At 39.2% G+C, this 16,642-nt stretch overlaps 2 protein-coding genes across 2 annotated transcripts in view; both read left to right on the top strand.

Annotated features, from left to right (window-relative positions):
- The window catches only part of hsd11b1lb (hydroxysteroid (11-beta) dehydrogenase 1-like b), a 173,576-nt gene that overhangs the window by 47,014 nt on the left and 109,920 nt on the right, over positions 1–16,642 (top strand). The window lies entirely within an intron of this gene.
- LOC130105580 (potassium/sodium hyperpolarization-activated cyclic nucleotide-gated channel 2-like) overlaps positions 1–16,642 on the top strand; it is an 81,580-nt gene that overhangs the window by 57,714 nt on the left and 7,224 nt on the right. Inside the window, exons 5-6 of the mRNA XM_056271635.1 lie at positions 12,267–12,413; positions 13,459–13,699. Of these exons, the coding sequence (XP_056127610.1) occupies positions 12,267–12,413; positions 13,459–13,699 (388 nt within the window). The remainder of the gene's footprint in view (positions 1–12,266; positions 12,414–13,458; positions 13,700–16,642) is intronic.

Here is a 16,642-nt window from a genome sequence, read left to right as displayed (position 1 = left end):
ATTAAATTAGTTAATTTCATCTATAAAGCAGTTCTGGAAAAAATGGTCATCGTCCAGCTCAGTCCAGTTCTCATTCATCAGCGTCAGTACAGTCAGATCAATAATATTGTTGAATATTAAGTTAACACTATCATTCAAATAGTTTTTGGGGCACATTAAATGAATCAAAAGTGACAGTAAAGACATTTATAATGTTACCAAAGATTTCTATTTCAAATAAATGCTGTTCTTTTGAACTTTCTATTCATCAAAGAAAGAAAAATATGAAACGCTTTTCAACATTGATAACAATCAGAAATGTTTCTTGAGCAGCAAATCAGCTTATTAAAATGATGTGAAGGATCATGTGACTCTGAAGACTGGAGTAATGATGCTGAAATTTCAGCTTTGATCCCAGGAATAAATTACATTTTAAAATATATTACGATAGAAAACAGATATTTTTAATAACATTTCACACCATTTCTGTATTTTTTTTTTAATCAAATAAAAGCAGCGTTGGTATAAGTGACTTTTTTCAACATTAAATCTTACTGAACGATAGTGCTTTATGATTTCAAATTTAGATGCTCAGAGTTTTGTTTTGTGCACTAAGTAGCATATAACTCTCAAGGCGTATATCACAAAGTCTAAAAAGTCCTATTTCTTCTTTGTTTTCTATACAGTCAGTCACAGAGCAACGCTGTTGTGTGAGAGCTTGAATGAGTGTTTTCCACGCCGGGCTGTTTGTGTGATGTAAGCTATTTCAGATAAACCCCTAAACGGCAGGTGAAAACAAAACACACTGTGGTTGTTGTCTTTGTGTGTCAGTCAGGTGATCTGTTCCCGTCCAACTGATTGGCTCTTAGCCAGAATAAGCTGGTGTGTGTGTGTATTAGACGTTTGGTGATAATTAAGAGTCTGGTTATGCGACTCCAGGTTGTAGATCCCGCAGTGAAGCCGCTCTGGTGCTCGTAGGGGGTCTGGAATATTTTTCAGGAAATAACAAGAGAAGAATTTCAATTAGACCCGATGCCTCTTGTGCTGTTGTCATTCATTGTGTTGTTTGATTGTGCGTTGAGCAGAAACACAGGCTCTCTCTCTCTCTCTCTCTCTCTCTCTCTCTCTCTCTCTCTCTCTCTCTCTCTCTCTCTCTCTCTCTCTCTCTCTCTCTCTCTCCTGCAGTCTTCTCGGGTTTCACTAAGCTTTCCTTACCGCCCACTGATGCTCAGAACAGCCTGAGGAAACAGGCATGACAAATATCACCAGATCTCAGTCTTCTCTTTCTCTCTCGCTCCTTCTCTTTGTTGCTCTAACCTTCTGGAATCATTTGTCTCCTCCGTGCAGAACCTCCTAATATCTGTGATTCTTTCAGTACATCTCATAATACCCCAGAGTCTCCGTCTGTCTCTCCCCACAGACTGACGTCCATGCATATGGGTGGATAAACATTGAGACTCTTTAATTAATGCAGTACTTCATCAGTTTTGCTCTCCCCGAGGATCTCTGGCCTTCAGGATGAAACTGAACAGAGACATCAGGTTCATGACGGATTTTTCACTTTGGCATAAAGATGGTGTCTATGCATCATTTAATTTTTCATCATTTTAATTTATTATATGTATAGTATACCTGTATATAGTGCTTGAAGGGCTTTCTACAAAAAAATAAATAAATCATACTTTTTAATTAGGCTTCCTACTTCCTGCAGTAACTTCACCACTATACATAAAATATATACAATATAAACATATATACGAGGTAATCGACTACCGAATGTGGCAAGTATGTTTGGTTTTGCTTTTAAATTTTGCTGTTTTGATAAATGTAGTAGCTGACATTGTTCGCATGTTTGATTTTTAGGATTGTTTTCATCTGTATTTTGGTTGTATAGGTTTATTGGTCCTTCTCACAGTACGTTCTTGCACAAGAAACCGCGGTTTTTATTTAGTTGTTGAATAAGCCTACTGTTAGTTACAGCATTAGCCAAAAACTACTATGGACACGGTACTATGGTATTTTTTACTTTGGAAATAGTATCATGTAAATACCATGGTATATGAGTTTCAATACTGTGGTGTTGCCTCTTTACTTTTTAAAGTAAAGGCCTTGTGATTAGACCTTGTGTTTACCATAGCTGTGACTTTATGTACACAGGGTAAATGATTACACGTCGTATAGATTATTGACAGATATCTATGACAGCTATCACAATATGACTGAAATTGAGGTCTTAAATTGAAATTGAGCACGGCGTTCGTGGTTCGACTGGTCGAGACTCTTTTCCAAGATGGCTCCTGCCTGTATACGCGAAGTGTACTGTCTTTATAAAATATCTTCTTATTAAACTGTCTGTACACTTACAAAGTTCTCAATGCTTCGGTTTGCATGTAGGGACCCTCATTATGCTAGCATGTTAGTGTGGGGCTATTTTGAGTCTTGTTAGTGGTTTTAACTAGCGATTTATTTTTACTTATTCTATGTCCTATATATTAGCGTTATAAGCTAAACCGTTTTTGGAGATTAAACTCTTTACATTCGATTATCATGAAAACACATCCCAGAGAACGGTTGACTCGGTAACCAATGTGTTATTACACCATAGGTTCATTTTGCGCCGGAGTTGTCCTTCAAAACCATATACTAAAAGATGGTTTTGGTTCCTGAAAACTTAATGACTTTTTTTTTTTTTTGTGCTGAGTAACAGTGATGGACTTTTCTGTGCGAGTTCAGACTCTGTCGAGCGGCTCGAGGGCAGGCTAGCTTTGGCTCGGCTCACTGTACCCGCAGGTAGACATGTGCTTAGTACTGTAATGAGGTGATTTATTCTAGAATCAGAGTGGTGAATAATACATCTCTGATCCAAACCTGAAATTAGACTTCTTCATCTTTATTTTCAGCAAGAGGGCACCAGGACTTCACAACATGGAGACACACACACACACACACACACACAGCTCTCTGGTTTCCATTTATCTTAGACGTGGGGATTGAGGAGCCAGGGTTTTGTTTGCTTTTACCTAGACTGGAAAATCTTTAGTCAGGAATCAATATGGCGCCCCAGTGTTATAATACTGTCGTTTAGTCCATTTAGGCTGTTTTAAAACACTGAGGTTGAGAATGTGTGTTTGGGCTTGGTAAAATTATTATTCTCATCAAGGCTGCATTTATTTGATTAAAAATACAGTAAAAACAGTAATATTGTGAAATATTATTGTAATTTAAAATAACTGTTTTCTATGTGAATATATTATAAATTGTAATTTATTCTTGTTTCTTGTTACTCCAGTCTTCAGTGTCACATGATCCTTCAGAAATCATTCTAATATGATGATTTGCTGCTCAAGAAACTTTTCATTATTATTAATGTTCAAAACAGTTGTGCTACTGCTTCATATTTTTGTGGAAACCATATTTCATGCAATATTTTGCAATTTGATCAAGAACCATTTATTGTTAATATAGGGATGCATTGAAATGTCGCCTGCTGAATTTCAACAGCTATTTTTTAGTTTCGGGCCGAAATAGACATTTAATTAGTGCTTCTCCAATGGCAGTTTGAGTGTTGATTATTAATCAAGTTTGATTCATTAATTGATTATTAATTTAATCTTTATTTTCGGTTTTGGTTTTGGGCTAAGTGCATCCTGAATTTGTGGGTTTGGTTTCGGCGCAGAATTTTTATTTTTCGGTGCATCCCTAATTATCAGTGTTGGAAACAGATGTGTTGCTTCATATTTTTTAGGACACAGGATTTTCAGGATTCTTTGATGAATAGAAAGTTCAAAAGAACAGTGTTTATTTTAAATAGAAATCTTTTGTAACATTATAAATGTCTGTACTGTGACTTTTGATCAATTTAATGCATCCTTGAATTAAATTGATTTCTTAAAAAAACACACACAAAAAAACACACACATCTTACTTACCCCAAACTTTTGAACTGATAAAATGTACACCTTGAAAAATGTAAGTCATTTTGTATGAAAAAAAAAAACATCTGCAAAATGCACAAAATGCACATGTAATCTAAATATTGTCATTTATAATTAGCTTTAAATATAAATGTAAAGCAATAGAAGTCTATAGTATGAACTCATTTCAGTAGTTAGTAAATGTACACTACATTATATTGCCAAAAGTTGCATGAGCATGAACTTTAATGACATCCCATTCATAATCCGTAGGGTTTAACATGGAGTTGGCCCACCCTTTGCAGCTATAAGAGCTTCAACTCTTCTGGGAAGGCTTTCCACAAGGTTTTAGGAGTGTGTTTATGGGAATTTTTGACCATTCTTGTAAAAGCGCATTTGTAAGGTCAGACACTGATGTTGGACGAGAAGGCCTGGCTCGCAGTCTCCGCTCTAATTCATCCCAAAGGTGTTCTATCAGGTTGAGGTCAGGACTCATCCGACGCTTTACACCACTGAGCTCCTGAGAGCGACCCATTCTTTCACAGATGTTTGTAGAAGCGTCTGCATGCCTAGGTGCTTGATTTTATACAACTGTGGCCATGGAAGTGTTTGGAACACCTGAATTCAATGATTTGGAGGGGTGTCCCAATACTTTTGGCAATATAGCAGAAAGAAATGGTTAGAAAAGTCTTAATGTCTGAAATTTGAGAGAAGAATTCCATATTACATTAGTTCTGTATAACATCATTCTTGAGAAGTGTGAATATTACCGTTTTCACAGCTATATCTGCGGTTATGATTCTAATAGTGATCCTACACCACTTTATTACAGTTGAAGTTAAACACACACACACTTCATCAGTGATAAAGCATTAACGTGTGTCCTAGTTTAGAGGGGAATCACCCGGTTAAACTCACTCTTAGAGATAAAGGTTCAGTGGGGTTCTATATAGAACCCTAGCATTCTTGACAAATTTTATTGAACCCTTTCTAGGTTATTTATATGAAGCAGTTCTATATATGCCACTATCCTTTAAGATTCTATATAGAACCTTTTCTTCTTACAGTTATCACAATTACTCTCGTCTGTTCTCGTCTCCTCTCGTCTCGTCTCCTCGTCTGTTCTCGTCTCGTCTCCTCTCGTCTCCTCATCTGTTCTCATCTCCTCGTCTGTTCTCCTCTCCTCGTCTGTTCTCGTCTCGTCTCGTCTCCTCGTCTGTTCTCGTCTCGTCTCCTCGTCTGTTCTCGTCTAGTCTCCTCGTCTGTTCTCGTCTCCTCTCGTCTCGTCTCCTCGTCTGTTCTCGTCTCCTCGTCTGTTCTCGTCTCCTCGTCTGTTCTCGTATCGTCTCCTCGTCTGTTCTCGTCTCCTCGTCTGTTCTCGTATCGTCTCCTCGTCTGTTCTCGTCTCCTCGTCTGTTCTCGTATCGTCTCCTCGTCTGTTCTCGTCTGTTCTCATCTGTTCTCGTCTCCTCGTCTCCTCGTCTGTTCTCATCTGTTCTCATCTGTTCTCGTCTCGTCTCCTCTCGTCTCGTCTCCTCGTCTGTTCTCGTCTCCTCGTCTGTTCTCGTATCGTCTCCTCGTCTGTTCTCGTCTGTCTCGTCTCGTCTCCTCGTCTGTTCTCGTCTGTTCTCGTATCGTCTCCTCATCTGTTCTCGTCTGTTCTCGTCTCCTCGTCTGTTCTCGTCTCCTCGTCTGTTCTCGTATCGTCTCCTCATCTGTTCTCGTCTCCTCATCTGTTCTCATCTGTTCTCATCTGTTCTCGTCTCCTCGTCTGTTCTCGTCTGTTCTCGTATCGTCTCCTCATCTGTTCTCATCTGTTCTCGTCTCCTCGTCTGTTCTCGTCTCCTCGTCTGTTCTCGTATCGTCTCCTCATCTGTTCTCGTCTGTTCTCATCTGTTCTCGTCTCCTCGTCTGTTCTCATCTGTTCTCATCTGTTCTCGTCTCGTCTCCTCGTCTGTTCTCGTCTGTTCTCATCTGTGCTCGTCTCCTCGTCTGTTCTCGTCTCGTCTCGTCTCCTCGTCTGTTCTCGTCTCCTCGTCTGTTCTCGTCTCCTCGTCTGTTCTCGTATCGTCTCGTCTCCTCGTCTGTTCTCGTCTCGTCTCGTCTCCTCGTCTGTTCTCGTCTCCTCGTCTGTTCTCGTCTCGTCTCGTCTCCTCGTCTGTTCTCGTCTCCTCGTCTGTTCTCGTCTCCTCGTCTGTTCTCGTATCGTCTCCTCATCTGTTCTCGTCTGTTCTCATCTGTTCTCGTCTCCTCGTCTGTTCTCATCTGTTCTCATCTGTTCTCGTCTCGTCTCCTCGTCTGTTCTTGTCTGTTCTCGTCTCGTGTCGTCTCCTCCTCTCGTCTCGTCTGTTCTCGTCTCGTCTCCTCGTCTGTTCTCATCTGTTCTCATCTGTGCTCGTCTCCTCGTCTGTTCTCATCTGTTCTCATCTGTTCTCGTCTGTTCTCGTCTGTTCTCATCTGTGCTCGTCTCCTCGTCTGTTCTCATCTGTTCTCATCTGTTCTCGTCTCGTCTCCTCGTCTGTTCTTGTCTGTTCTCGTCTCGTGTCGTCTCTTCCTCTCGTCTCGTCTGTTCTCGTCTCGTCTCCTCGTCTGTTCTCGTCTGTTCTCGTCTCGTGTCGTCTCCTCCTCTCGTCTCGTCTGTTCTCGTCTCGTCTCCTCGTCTGTTCTCGTCTGTTCTCGTATCGTCTCCTCATCTGTTCTCGTCTCCTCGTCTGTTCTCGTCTCCTCGTCTGTTCTCGTATCGTCTCCTCATCTGTTCTCGTCTGTTCTCATCTGTTCTCGTCTCCTCGTCTGTTCTCATCTGTTCTCATCTGTTCTCGTCTCGTCTCCTCGTCTGTTCTCGTCTGTTCTCATCTGTTCTCGTCTCGTCTCGTCTCCTCGTCTGTTCTCGTCTCCTCGTCTGTTCTCGTCTCCTCGTCTGTTCTCGTATCGTCTCCTCATCTGTTCTCGTCTGTTCTCATCTGTTCTCGTCTCCTCGTCTGTTCTCATCTGTTCTCATCTGTTCTCGTCTCGTCTCCTCGTCTGTTCTTGTCTGTTCTCGTCTCGTGTCGTCTCCTCCTCTCGTCTCGTCTGTTCTCGTCTCGTCTCCTCGTCTGTTCTCATCTGTTCTCATCTGTGCTCGTCTCCTCGTCTGTTCTCATCTGTTCTCATCTGTTCTCGTCTGTTCTCATCTGTGCTCGTCTCCTCGTCTGTTCTCATCTGTTCTCATCTGTTCTCGTCTCGTCTCCTCGTCTGTTCTTGTCTGTTCTCGTCTCGTGTCGTCTCCTCCTCTCGTCTCGTCTGTTCTCGTCTCGTCTCCTCGTCTGTTCTCATCTGTTCTCATCTGTGCTCGTCTCCTCGTCTGTTCTCATCTGTTCTCATCTGTTCTCGTCTGTTCTCATCTGTGCTCGTCTCCTCGTCTGTTCTCATCTGTTCTCATCTGTTCTCGTCTCGTCTCCTCGTCTGTTCTTGTCTGTTCTCGTCTCGTGTCGTCTCCTCCTCTCGTCTCGTCTGTTCTCGTCTCGTCTCCTCGTCTGTTCTCGTCTGTTCTCGTCTCGTGTCGTCTCCTCCTCTCGTCTCGTCTGTTCTCGTCTCGTCTCCTCGTCTGTTCTCATCTGTTCTCGTCTCCTCGTCTGTTCTCGTCTGTTCTCGTCTCATGTCGTCTCCTCCTCTCGTCTCGTCTGTTCTCGTCTCGTCTCCTCGTCTGTTCTCGTCTGTTCTCGTCTCCTCGTCTGTTCTCGTCTCGTCTCCTCGTCTGTTCTCATCTGTTCTCGTCTCCTCGTCTGTTCTCGTCTCCTCGTCTGTTCTCGTCTCCTCGTCTGTTCTCGTCTGTTCTCGTCTCGTGCTGTCTCCTCCTCTCGTCTCGTCTGTTCTCGTCTCCTCGTCTGTTCTCATCTGTTCTCGTCTCCTCGTCTGTTCTCGTCTCCTCGTCTGTTCTCGTCTCGTGTCGTCTCCTCCTCTCGTCTTGTCTGTTCTCGTCTCGTCTCCTCGTCTGTTCTCGTCTCCTCGTCTGTTCTCATCTGTTCTCGTCTGTTCTCGTCTGTTCTCATCTGTTCTCGTCTCCTCGTCTGTTCTCGTCTCGTGTCGTCTCCTCCTCTCGTCTCGTCTGTTCTCGTCTCGTCTCCTCGTCTGTTCTCGTCTCCTCGTCTGTTCTCGTCTCCTCGTCTGTTCTCATCTGTTCTCGTCTGTTCTCGTCTGTTCTCATCTGTTCTCGTCTCCTCGTCTGTTCTCGTCTCGTGTCGTCTCCTCCTCTCGTCTCGTCTGTTCTCGTCTCGTCTCCTCGTCTGTTCTCGTCTCCTCGTCTGTTCTCGTCTCCTCGTCTGTTCTCATCTGTTCTCGTCTCCTCGTCTGTTCTCGTCTCCTCGTCTGTTCTCGTCTCGTGTCGTCTCCTCGTCTGTTCTCGTCTCGTGTCGTCTCCTCGTCTGTTCTCGTCTCGTGTCGTCTCCTACTCTCGTCTCGTCTGTTCTCGTGTCGTCTCCTCCTCTCGTCTTGTCTGTTCTCATCTGTTCTCGTCTCCTCGTCTGTTCTCGTCTCCTCGTCTGTTCTCGTCTCCTCGTCTGTTCTCGTCTCCTCGTCTGTTCTCGTCTCGTCTCCTCCTCTCGTCTCGTCTGTTCTCGTCTCGTCTCCTCGTCTGTTCTCGTCTGCTCTCGTCTCGTCTCGTGTCTTCTCTTCTCTTCTCTTCTCTTCTCTTCTCTTCTCTTCTCTTCTCTTCTCTTCTCTTCTCTTCTCTTCTCTTCTCTTCTCCTCTCCTCTCAGATGTTGTGTCTCTGTGCAGCGTGTGCATTTACTCTATTTGCTTTCTGTTAGACACGCTCTAAATCTGCAGCGGTGCACTGAGTGTGTGTGACTGCTGCTGTCCGCCTGCTTCTGTTCCTCTGCAGGGACAGGACGGGGACCATCCTCTCACAGACAGAAATAGCACACCGATCACACGCACGACTCAGGTTACTCAAGAGAATATGAAGCATTCTAAAACACAAGAAGCTCCAACACTCTTACACAAAAGACCATAGTACTGCCTTAAAAATAGACCACGGAAAAGCCTTCATTACACCATATATATTTTGGCCAATACCATGATGGTAATACCATGGTATTCTTTGAATGTTCTTGCTATGCCTTGTCAATGCATGCATGGTATATGAATGACAAAATGTTGTTTTGAGGTATTAAATTGGATTTTTAGTAAGACAAGCGTCACTATTACCATTTCTTACACTTTGCTCTATGCTCTAATTTTTTCTGTATTGATTTTACATAGGTGTTTTACCCATGTTTTGAATTACACATCACATTGTGTTGTGTTTTAGGGTTAACGGAAAAATCCATAAACTATAATGTCCTGGCAGAAAATTACCAGTACCTTTTCTATTTTTCTATAGATTTTGTTTAAACCTATGACATATTTAATATTATAAGAACCCTCCAAATGAACGGTGATGTTAGTATGAGTAACATCAGCATTCATATACTAACAATTGAGAACAGTTGCATGTCTTGACCTGTCCTTGTCCTTAACCTCTCACACTGATCGGTAAACGGCTCAATCAACGGCGACTCAGTTTTCATTCAATTTGCCTGTAAATGAGGCGAGAGAGGATGTAGTTTGACGTCACACAGGTCTATCATTCCATCTCTATCGCATTGCTTTCTTCTGACTCGGCCATTAAACACAATTGTCTTTATCGGTCCATCAGTGAACCACTTAGATCAACACTGCTGGCTCTTCAAATGAGGAAAGTGTGACATCTTCTCCGTGAAGCATCTGGATCAATGAAAGCCTAGGAAAAGCTGTTTGAGGGTATAGATCCACTGGAGGCTGTTTGCAATAGTCTAAATGATGGACAAAGGAACGTTTTTCAATACGTATATGAATCCTTACAGTACAATCCCTCATAATGACTCTGAAAAAGCTCCTGTTTTTGCTACTGTACCTTTAAGAGTTCTAAATGACCTCTGTTGTGATTGATGCTTTGATCTCTGGAAGTTCTAAAATTCTAAAATCTAGTACTTTGAACTCTTTCAAAAGATCAAGGAAAATTGGATTTTTTTTCATGTGACCTCCGTTTAGCAACAATCTTTGAACGCTGTTGACCCAGCGCTGATGCTGAGAGATGCAGCCCACTTTCATGTTGGTATAAAGCTAAACACACAGGCAATTATTCTCACAAGTGTTTGAGGGCGCTTTACAGGTGCTACACACACACACACACACACGCCTGCGTCAGCATGATGCTGCTGTGCAACAGGGAACACACACGACTGCAGTGCGAACGCCTCCGGTCTGACCTGCTTTCTTTGTTGTTTTGCGTAGATCATTAGGCTACTGTTCTCTCTCTGTCTCAGTAAAACACAGTTTGAGGGATGTTTGGCTCGGGAACTGATGGTGGGTTTGGGGTCGTACGTCCCGTGCCTGAAGAACAAACATGGACCCTGTGGATCTGGATCTGAGCAATGAGAGAAAACAAGAACGTGTTTTTACGCTGACATGAGTGTTTCTTCAACAACCTGTTTGGACCTCATAGAAAATACATTTGTTTAAAACACTTGCACACTCTCACTAGTTTAATTCATTTTGTTTTCTAACAATGGATGTACGTTTATCTCAGGATGCTTTTTTCAGCACAATTTTTTTGTAATACATTTTTTTAATCAAATGATATTTACTTTTTTTTAGGGCTGGGCAACGATTAATCGCATCAAAAATAAAAGTTTGTGTTTACATAATATATGTGTGTGTAGTGTGTTATTTTGTATATATAAATACACACTCATGCAGGTATATATTTAAGAAATATTTGCATGTATATATATTTATACATAATTTATATTAAATATAAATATTGACATTTTATATATTAATACAATTTTTCTCAAATATATACATGCATGTGTGTGAATCTTTATATACAAAATAATTATACACAGTACACACACATATATTATGTAAACACAAACTTTTATTTTGGATGCGATTAATCGTTGCCCAGCCCTATTTTATGTTTCATATTTTATCTCGAACATTTCTGTGACTGTTGTCTACTTGGCAACTGTTATTTTAGCAGAATTGAGATACTTTTAGTTTTTATTCATGTTTTTATTTTAATTTAGCTTTCATTTTAATTCTAAATTAGAGTTATAATAATATAATATAATAATTTCCATTTTTATTCGGTTTGGTTTTTTAAAAATATGTCTACATAAATGTTTTATCATCTTTATTATTAAGTATTAATTTGTATTTCAGTTTTATTTAGTTATTTTACTACATCAAGTTAAACTAAATGAAATTGAGCAATGTAGTTTAAAGAAAGCTTTTTATATTTCATTTTATTTCAGTTAACATTTATTTCAAGGAACGAAAGTGTTTTTTTATGTTTTTTTATTTTAAACGATAATATCCCTTTTTTATAGGAGCAACAGCTATAAGGGACAGTTGTAATTTGTGTAAAAATGGCTGTGAATCATTGTCACATAATAAATATTGAAATGGTTTGTCTCTATTTCGCAATAGTTTATCTATTTCACTATTTTACAATTGATATCATCCTGATATAGTCAATATTAACACATTCAATCATTTAAAATGATAATTCATAGCTAATGACCTGTTTTCTTGGGTGTAGTTTGACATTTGTGCATTTGACTGGTGCTTTTATCCATTCAAGATACACATAAAATATATATATATTTAGTATGTTATTCATGCTTTATCAGTGTTAATTTAAGTGTATATTATTTTTGACTACTCTGTTTTAGACTACAGTGATCTGGACTTGGCAAAACATACACTCTAAACAACACTGGGTTGTTTTAACCCAAATTTGGGTCAAATATGGGCAAACCCAAATGTTGGGTTAAAAATGTAATTTAACTTGTAACTTCAACTTTCACTTTCAACTGTAATTTTTTAAATTACATTTTTAACCCAACATTTGGGTTTGTCCGTATTTGACCCAAATTTGGGTTGAAACAACCCAGCATTTTTCAAAGCTTGATCATCAAGAGTGATGATCTTTGTGAGTTGTCGTGTGATTTTCTTTGTCTGTTCTCTCCTGGCCTCGTTTCTCCTGAACATGGAGCGACTGTGATAGTGTCTGTCGTTGAATAGCATTACCTTGGCATGGCTTGTGTCTGTAACTGTTCTGTACTCCACAGGATGATGATTCTTCAGATGTTACTCAGTCTGCTTGTGTTGAAGTCCTGTGAACCTGTGCCTTGCATTTGAAATGCCCGTCTCACAATTGGCAGTCGTACTTTTTGTTTTGTTCGAGTTCAAAGATCGCTGCCATGATGCTACACATCAGTGCATTACTATAGCTAACAGAATTGATGCATCTTTTGGTTTGAATAAAAATCAACCCCTGGGTTATTTATTCTTTTTTCTCTGTGCAGTACAAGCAAGTGGAGCAGTACATGTCCTTCCACAAACTCCCGTCAGATTTCCGACAGAAAATCCACGATTACTATGAGCACCGTTACCAGGGCAAGATGTTTGATGAAGAGAGCATCCTAGAGGAACTGAACGAGCCGCTCAGAGAGGTGAGCTTGTGTTTGCTTATCTGTGTGTTTGCAAAGGTCTGTCAATGTCTGTAAACATCTGTGGAAAAAAAAAAACTCCCAGAAGACCCTGCAGTTGTCTAAGAGCTTTCCGAAACAATAAAACCACGCTGAACCGGGAACAGCTTCCAAACTAATATATGTCACAGTTAACAACTAAATCTCCTCTGTGAATGGCTTCCAGCTCTCACTGTAATGTTGTTTAAGAGAGCGGAACTAACGTTGTGCTATTTGTGTATTGATGTTTAAGTTTGGATATGATCCTTTATGGCTGAATCGCACCAAGAAATGTGAAATGTCACAAAAAAACAATACATATATATATCGAATCAAATTTTTAGGATCGGTTTTACCATTTTTTTGACATTACAAGCATATTATCTTACAAATTCTTATTACCATATGTCTAATAATTTTGTCAAATGTTAAATTTAATATTTCCAATATAATGAATCATAAAAATATATATATATATAATAACTTAAATCTTTTTCTGATATTGGCATAAATTAAATTCAGCAAAACAAATACAAGGCAATAATATACTATATTAATTTTCTCAATGCATATTATTAATATATATATATAGGATTTTTTGTGTTACCTTACAAATTCTCAATTCTGTATTCATTTTCTAAAATTTAAAATTTAATATTTTAAGTATACTGAAAAATAAAAAAATGGAAATATAACTTCAATTATTTTCTGATATAAGTGTAAATTAAATTCAGTAAAACAAATACTAGGCAATAATATACTATATTTTAATATTCTCAATGCATATTAATATTATTATTATTAATATATTATTTTTCAGTATACTTGATATATATATATATATATATATATATAATTATAAAAAAATTTACGTATACTGAAAAACTAAAAGTTTAAATTGTATTTTCTTATTTTAGCATAAATTAAATTCAGTACAACAAATACTGGGCTATTCCCCCATATGTTTTATGTAAACGCTGTGTATGTGCAATATGTGTTTATGTATTTCTCTCACCCTGCGGTCTTTCAGGAAATCGTGAACTTCAACTGCCGTAAGCTGGTGGCCTCTATGCCCCTGTTCGCCAACGCCGAACCCAACTTCGTGACAGCCATGCTGACGAAGCTCCGTTTCGAGGTCTTCCAACCGGTCGATTACATCATCCGTGAGGGAACCATCGGCAAGAAGATGTACTTCATTCAACACGGCGTCGTGACAGTGATAACCAAAGGAACTGTGGGGCTGAAACTTTCTGACGGCTCCTACTTCGGAGGTACAATCCCACTCGTATTAACCTCGTAAATTACATCACTTCACTTAATTAAACTGCTCAAATCCTTATTGAACCTCATAACATTTGAAATAATTTAAGCCAGATATGGTGTGACCTCTTCCATTTTAGTACTTTGCATATTATATTGATGTTAAATTAATTGAACTTTAAAGGCAATCAAAATATTCTGCTCTGGCCTGACATTGATATTTAAATGTCATGATGTCACTGTCATTTAAGCACTTGTTATTCTCTAGCCAGTCTTTCTAGTAACAATGTCACAGTCTTCCATCTGCAACCAGTTCTCAATCTAAAAATTGAATTATAAAATAAAATGTTATATATATTTGATGGTGAAGTGTGTAATTTCTGCACTACCAAATGGAATTGCAAATGATATTTTAGAATTTTTTCCAACACATCCCCACCTGCTATTGGCCAGACAAACAGGAAGCTCCGCCCCTAAATCTGCACAAATCAACAAAACAATGTTTTGAAAGCACCAAAGTGTTGATACCATTCGGGAAATGTTCTTTAAACCAAACCATGAGGCGTATGTGCATTTATGTGCTTTAAAGTCGGGATTTTAAGATGGATTTTGATTGCTGTTGATGTTTTTTTTATCATTGCTGGGGGAAAAGAAATCGCTCTGAAAGTGATTACAATGATATCTTTTCTCTGTGTTGTTTTTGTCAGAGTTGTGGTGTGGATCATATAGTTATTGTTACAGTAACAGTTATCATTCTTAAGGTGCGATCATTTTTGACCATTGTACTGCAAATTTTCATTAGTGAAATCCAGTCATTTCAATAGGAGTCCCGCGATCAGGAATTTTGCGTGAGGGCGAGAAATTTCTCCACACAGATTTCTCTGTGGGTTCAAGTTGGTCACATAAATTCGCTGCGTTGACCAACAAAAAGCTGCTTGGTTAGAAAGTGAATTGTATGTGAGCTGTGCTTCATACATCACTACACTATTGACAATGGACAATTACCTTTTTTGCCGTAATTTCGCTGATTTTAGCTGACCTTTAGTGTGAACGGGCCTTAGGAGCACATGCACTAAGCTTGTCTATCTGTGTGGCAAATAGTACACATTTTAAAAACCAATCAGGACAGATAACTGTAACAGTATTGTTGAAATGTTACATTGCTGCTTGTTTAGACACTGTATTTTCTTGTTAAAGAGGCAATATTATGCCCTAAAATCTTGATTTTGTTTTTGGGCTCTACTTAGAATAGGTTTTTCATTAGGGCTGTAATGATACACGATATAAAATCGAAATCGCGATGTGAGAAGGCAGAATCGCGATCACAACCCTTCCAACTCCCAGAGTTATCCTTCCTGGCCAGATCCAATGCTACCACATCTTTAAATTACTATTATTAGTATTATTTGAAGTTAACATTATAAAATACGTAGACCTACACCACAAAACTAGTTGAGGATAAATTATTTAAAATTTGGCAATTTCAGCGTTATGGACGTGAAATTTGCAGCCAAAACTTGAAATATAAATTCTCAGAAAGTGCATTTAATACCAATATATTGACACTTCTGTTTATATATCCATAGCCTACTCCCTTAATAAAGTCCAGTACATGTCCATACATTAGAAAAATATAAGTCTACACATGCATTTTATATTTAATATGAGGGAAATACACACGCGTACACGGACGCGACACAAAACATCTTAAATTTTTAGGTGGCAAAACTTTTTTTATTTTTTATATATAATTCTGTAAATTACACTGTACAAACCAAAAGTAATAGGCTACTAGGCTACCCATCGGATGAAGGAGGGTTGGCTCTCCCCAGAACATAAAATAGTCATTTTGTTTTATTTTTCGTGTTCGCATTTAAGAGGAAAAAACAATGTCGTGACAGTTCTCTGGAAGCGGCACTAAAACTTTCAGAGACCTCAAACAGAAAAGCACAAAGACTTTCTTTAAATTGAATTTCGTTTTGTATTAATTGTATCTCAATTTTAATAAATGTTTCATCAACCAATTAAATAAGTAGTAAATATAGCAGACAGATAATCACGACACAGAGGGGCCGGCGCGTGAACTGGAGCTCGTCTCATTTGAATCGAAACCCAGTGTATAAGCCTATAGACCTGAGAAGTATATCTACCGGTATATTGAAATGTCTACTTTTAAACCGAACAATTCAAAACGAAAGAAAACAGACTGCTCTCTGCTTATGTAATCCGTATGAAAAGTGCATTTCTCTCTGGCGCGTTCACTACTGCGAAGATCGCGAGTCAGCATCGCAACTTCGTCTTTGCAGCTGACACTGACAGAAAACACTAATAAACAATTAAATGTCTCCTTGCTATATTTGACATATTCATAATCATTACTTTTGCCGGTTCTTTGTGTAAGCTTATAGGTGCTTTATTGGCAGTGCCAGCCTTACGTTACATGAACGCGTCACCTCCGCATCAGCACCGAAAACTGGAGATTTTTTTAGACAATAATCGCACAACCTATTTGATATTCTATAATTAAATACTCAGTGACTCATCCCAACCAACTATTTAAAAAAATTTAACTTGTAAGCGTCTTTTTACATGTTACATATCATGCGAGTCGTGACTAACTTTCCATGTGACGCGAGCTATTTGAAGAACGTGAAGAAACATGGAAATCAACCCAGAGATTGCGGACCCTTCCAATAGCCTACATTTCAGTCAGCAGTATGTCAACATTTCGGCTACACGGTGGAGAACAGGGATGGCAATCGTGTAATCTACAAGACCCACACAATTTGCCGTAAGTGTTTAAATAAGCTTCCTCAATTGACCGGCAACACGTCCAACATGCAGATGCATATCCTACGGCACCATCCCGAAATCAATTTAGTTGGAGCACAGAACACAACCCAAAAGCAGCAGCCTACACTGCCTAGTTTAGTTTAATAATTTGCATAGTTATT

This window comes from Rhinichthys klamathensis, unplaced genomic scaffold, assembly GCF_029890125.1.
Source record: "Rhinichthys klamathensis goyatoka isolate OS25496 unplaced genomic scaffold, OSU_Roscu_1.1 h1tg000323l_1, whole genome shotgun sequence".
In the NCBI taxonomy this organism is placed as follows: Eukaryota; Metazoa; Chordata; class Actinopteri; order Cypriniformes; family Leuciscidae; genus Rhinichthys; species Rhinichthys klamathensis.
Note: the sequence above shows the minus strand (reverse complement) of the source record. Positions and strands in the feature narration are given on the sequence as shown.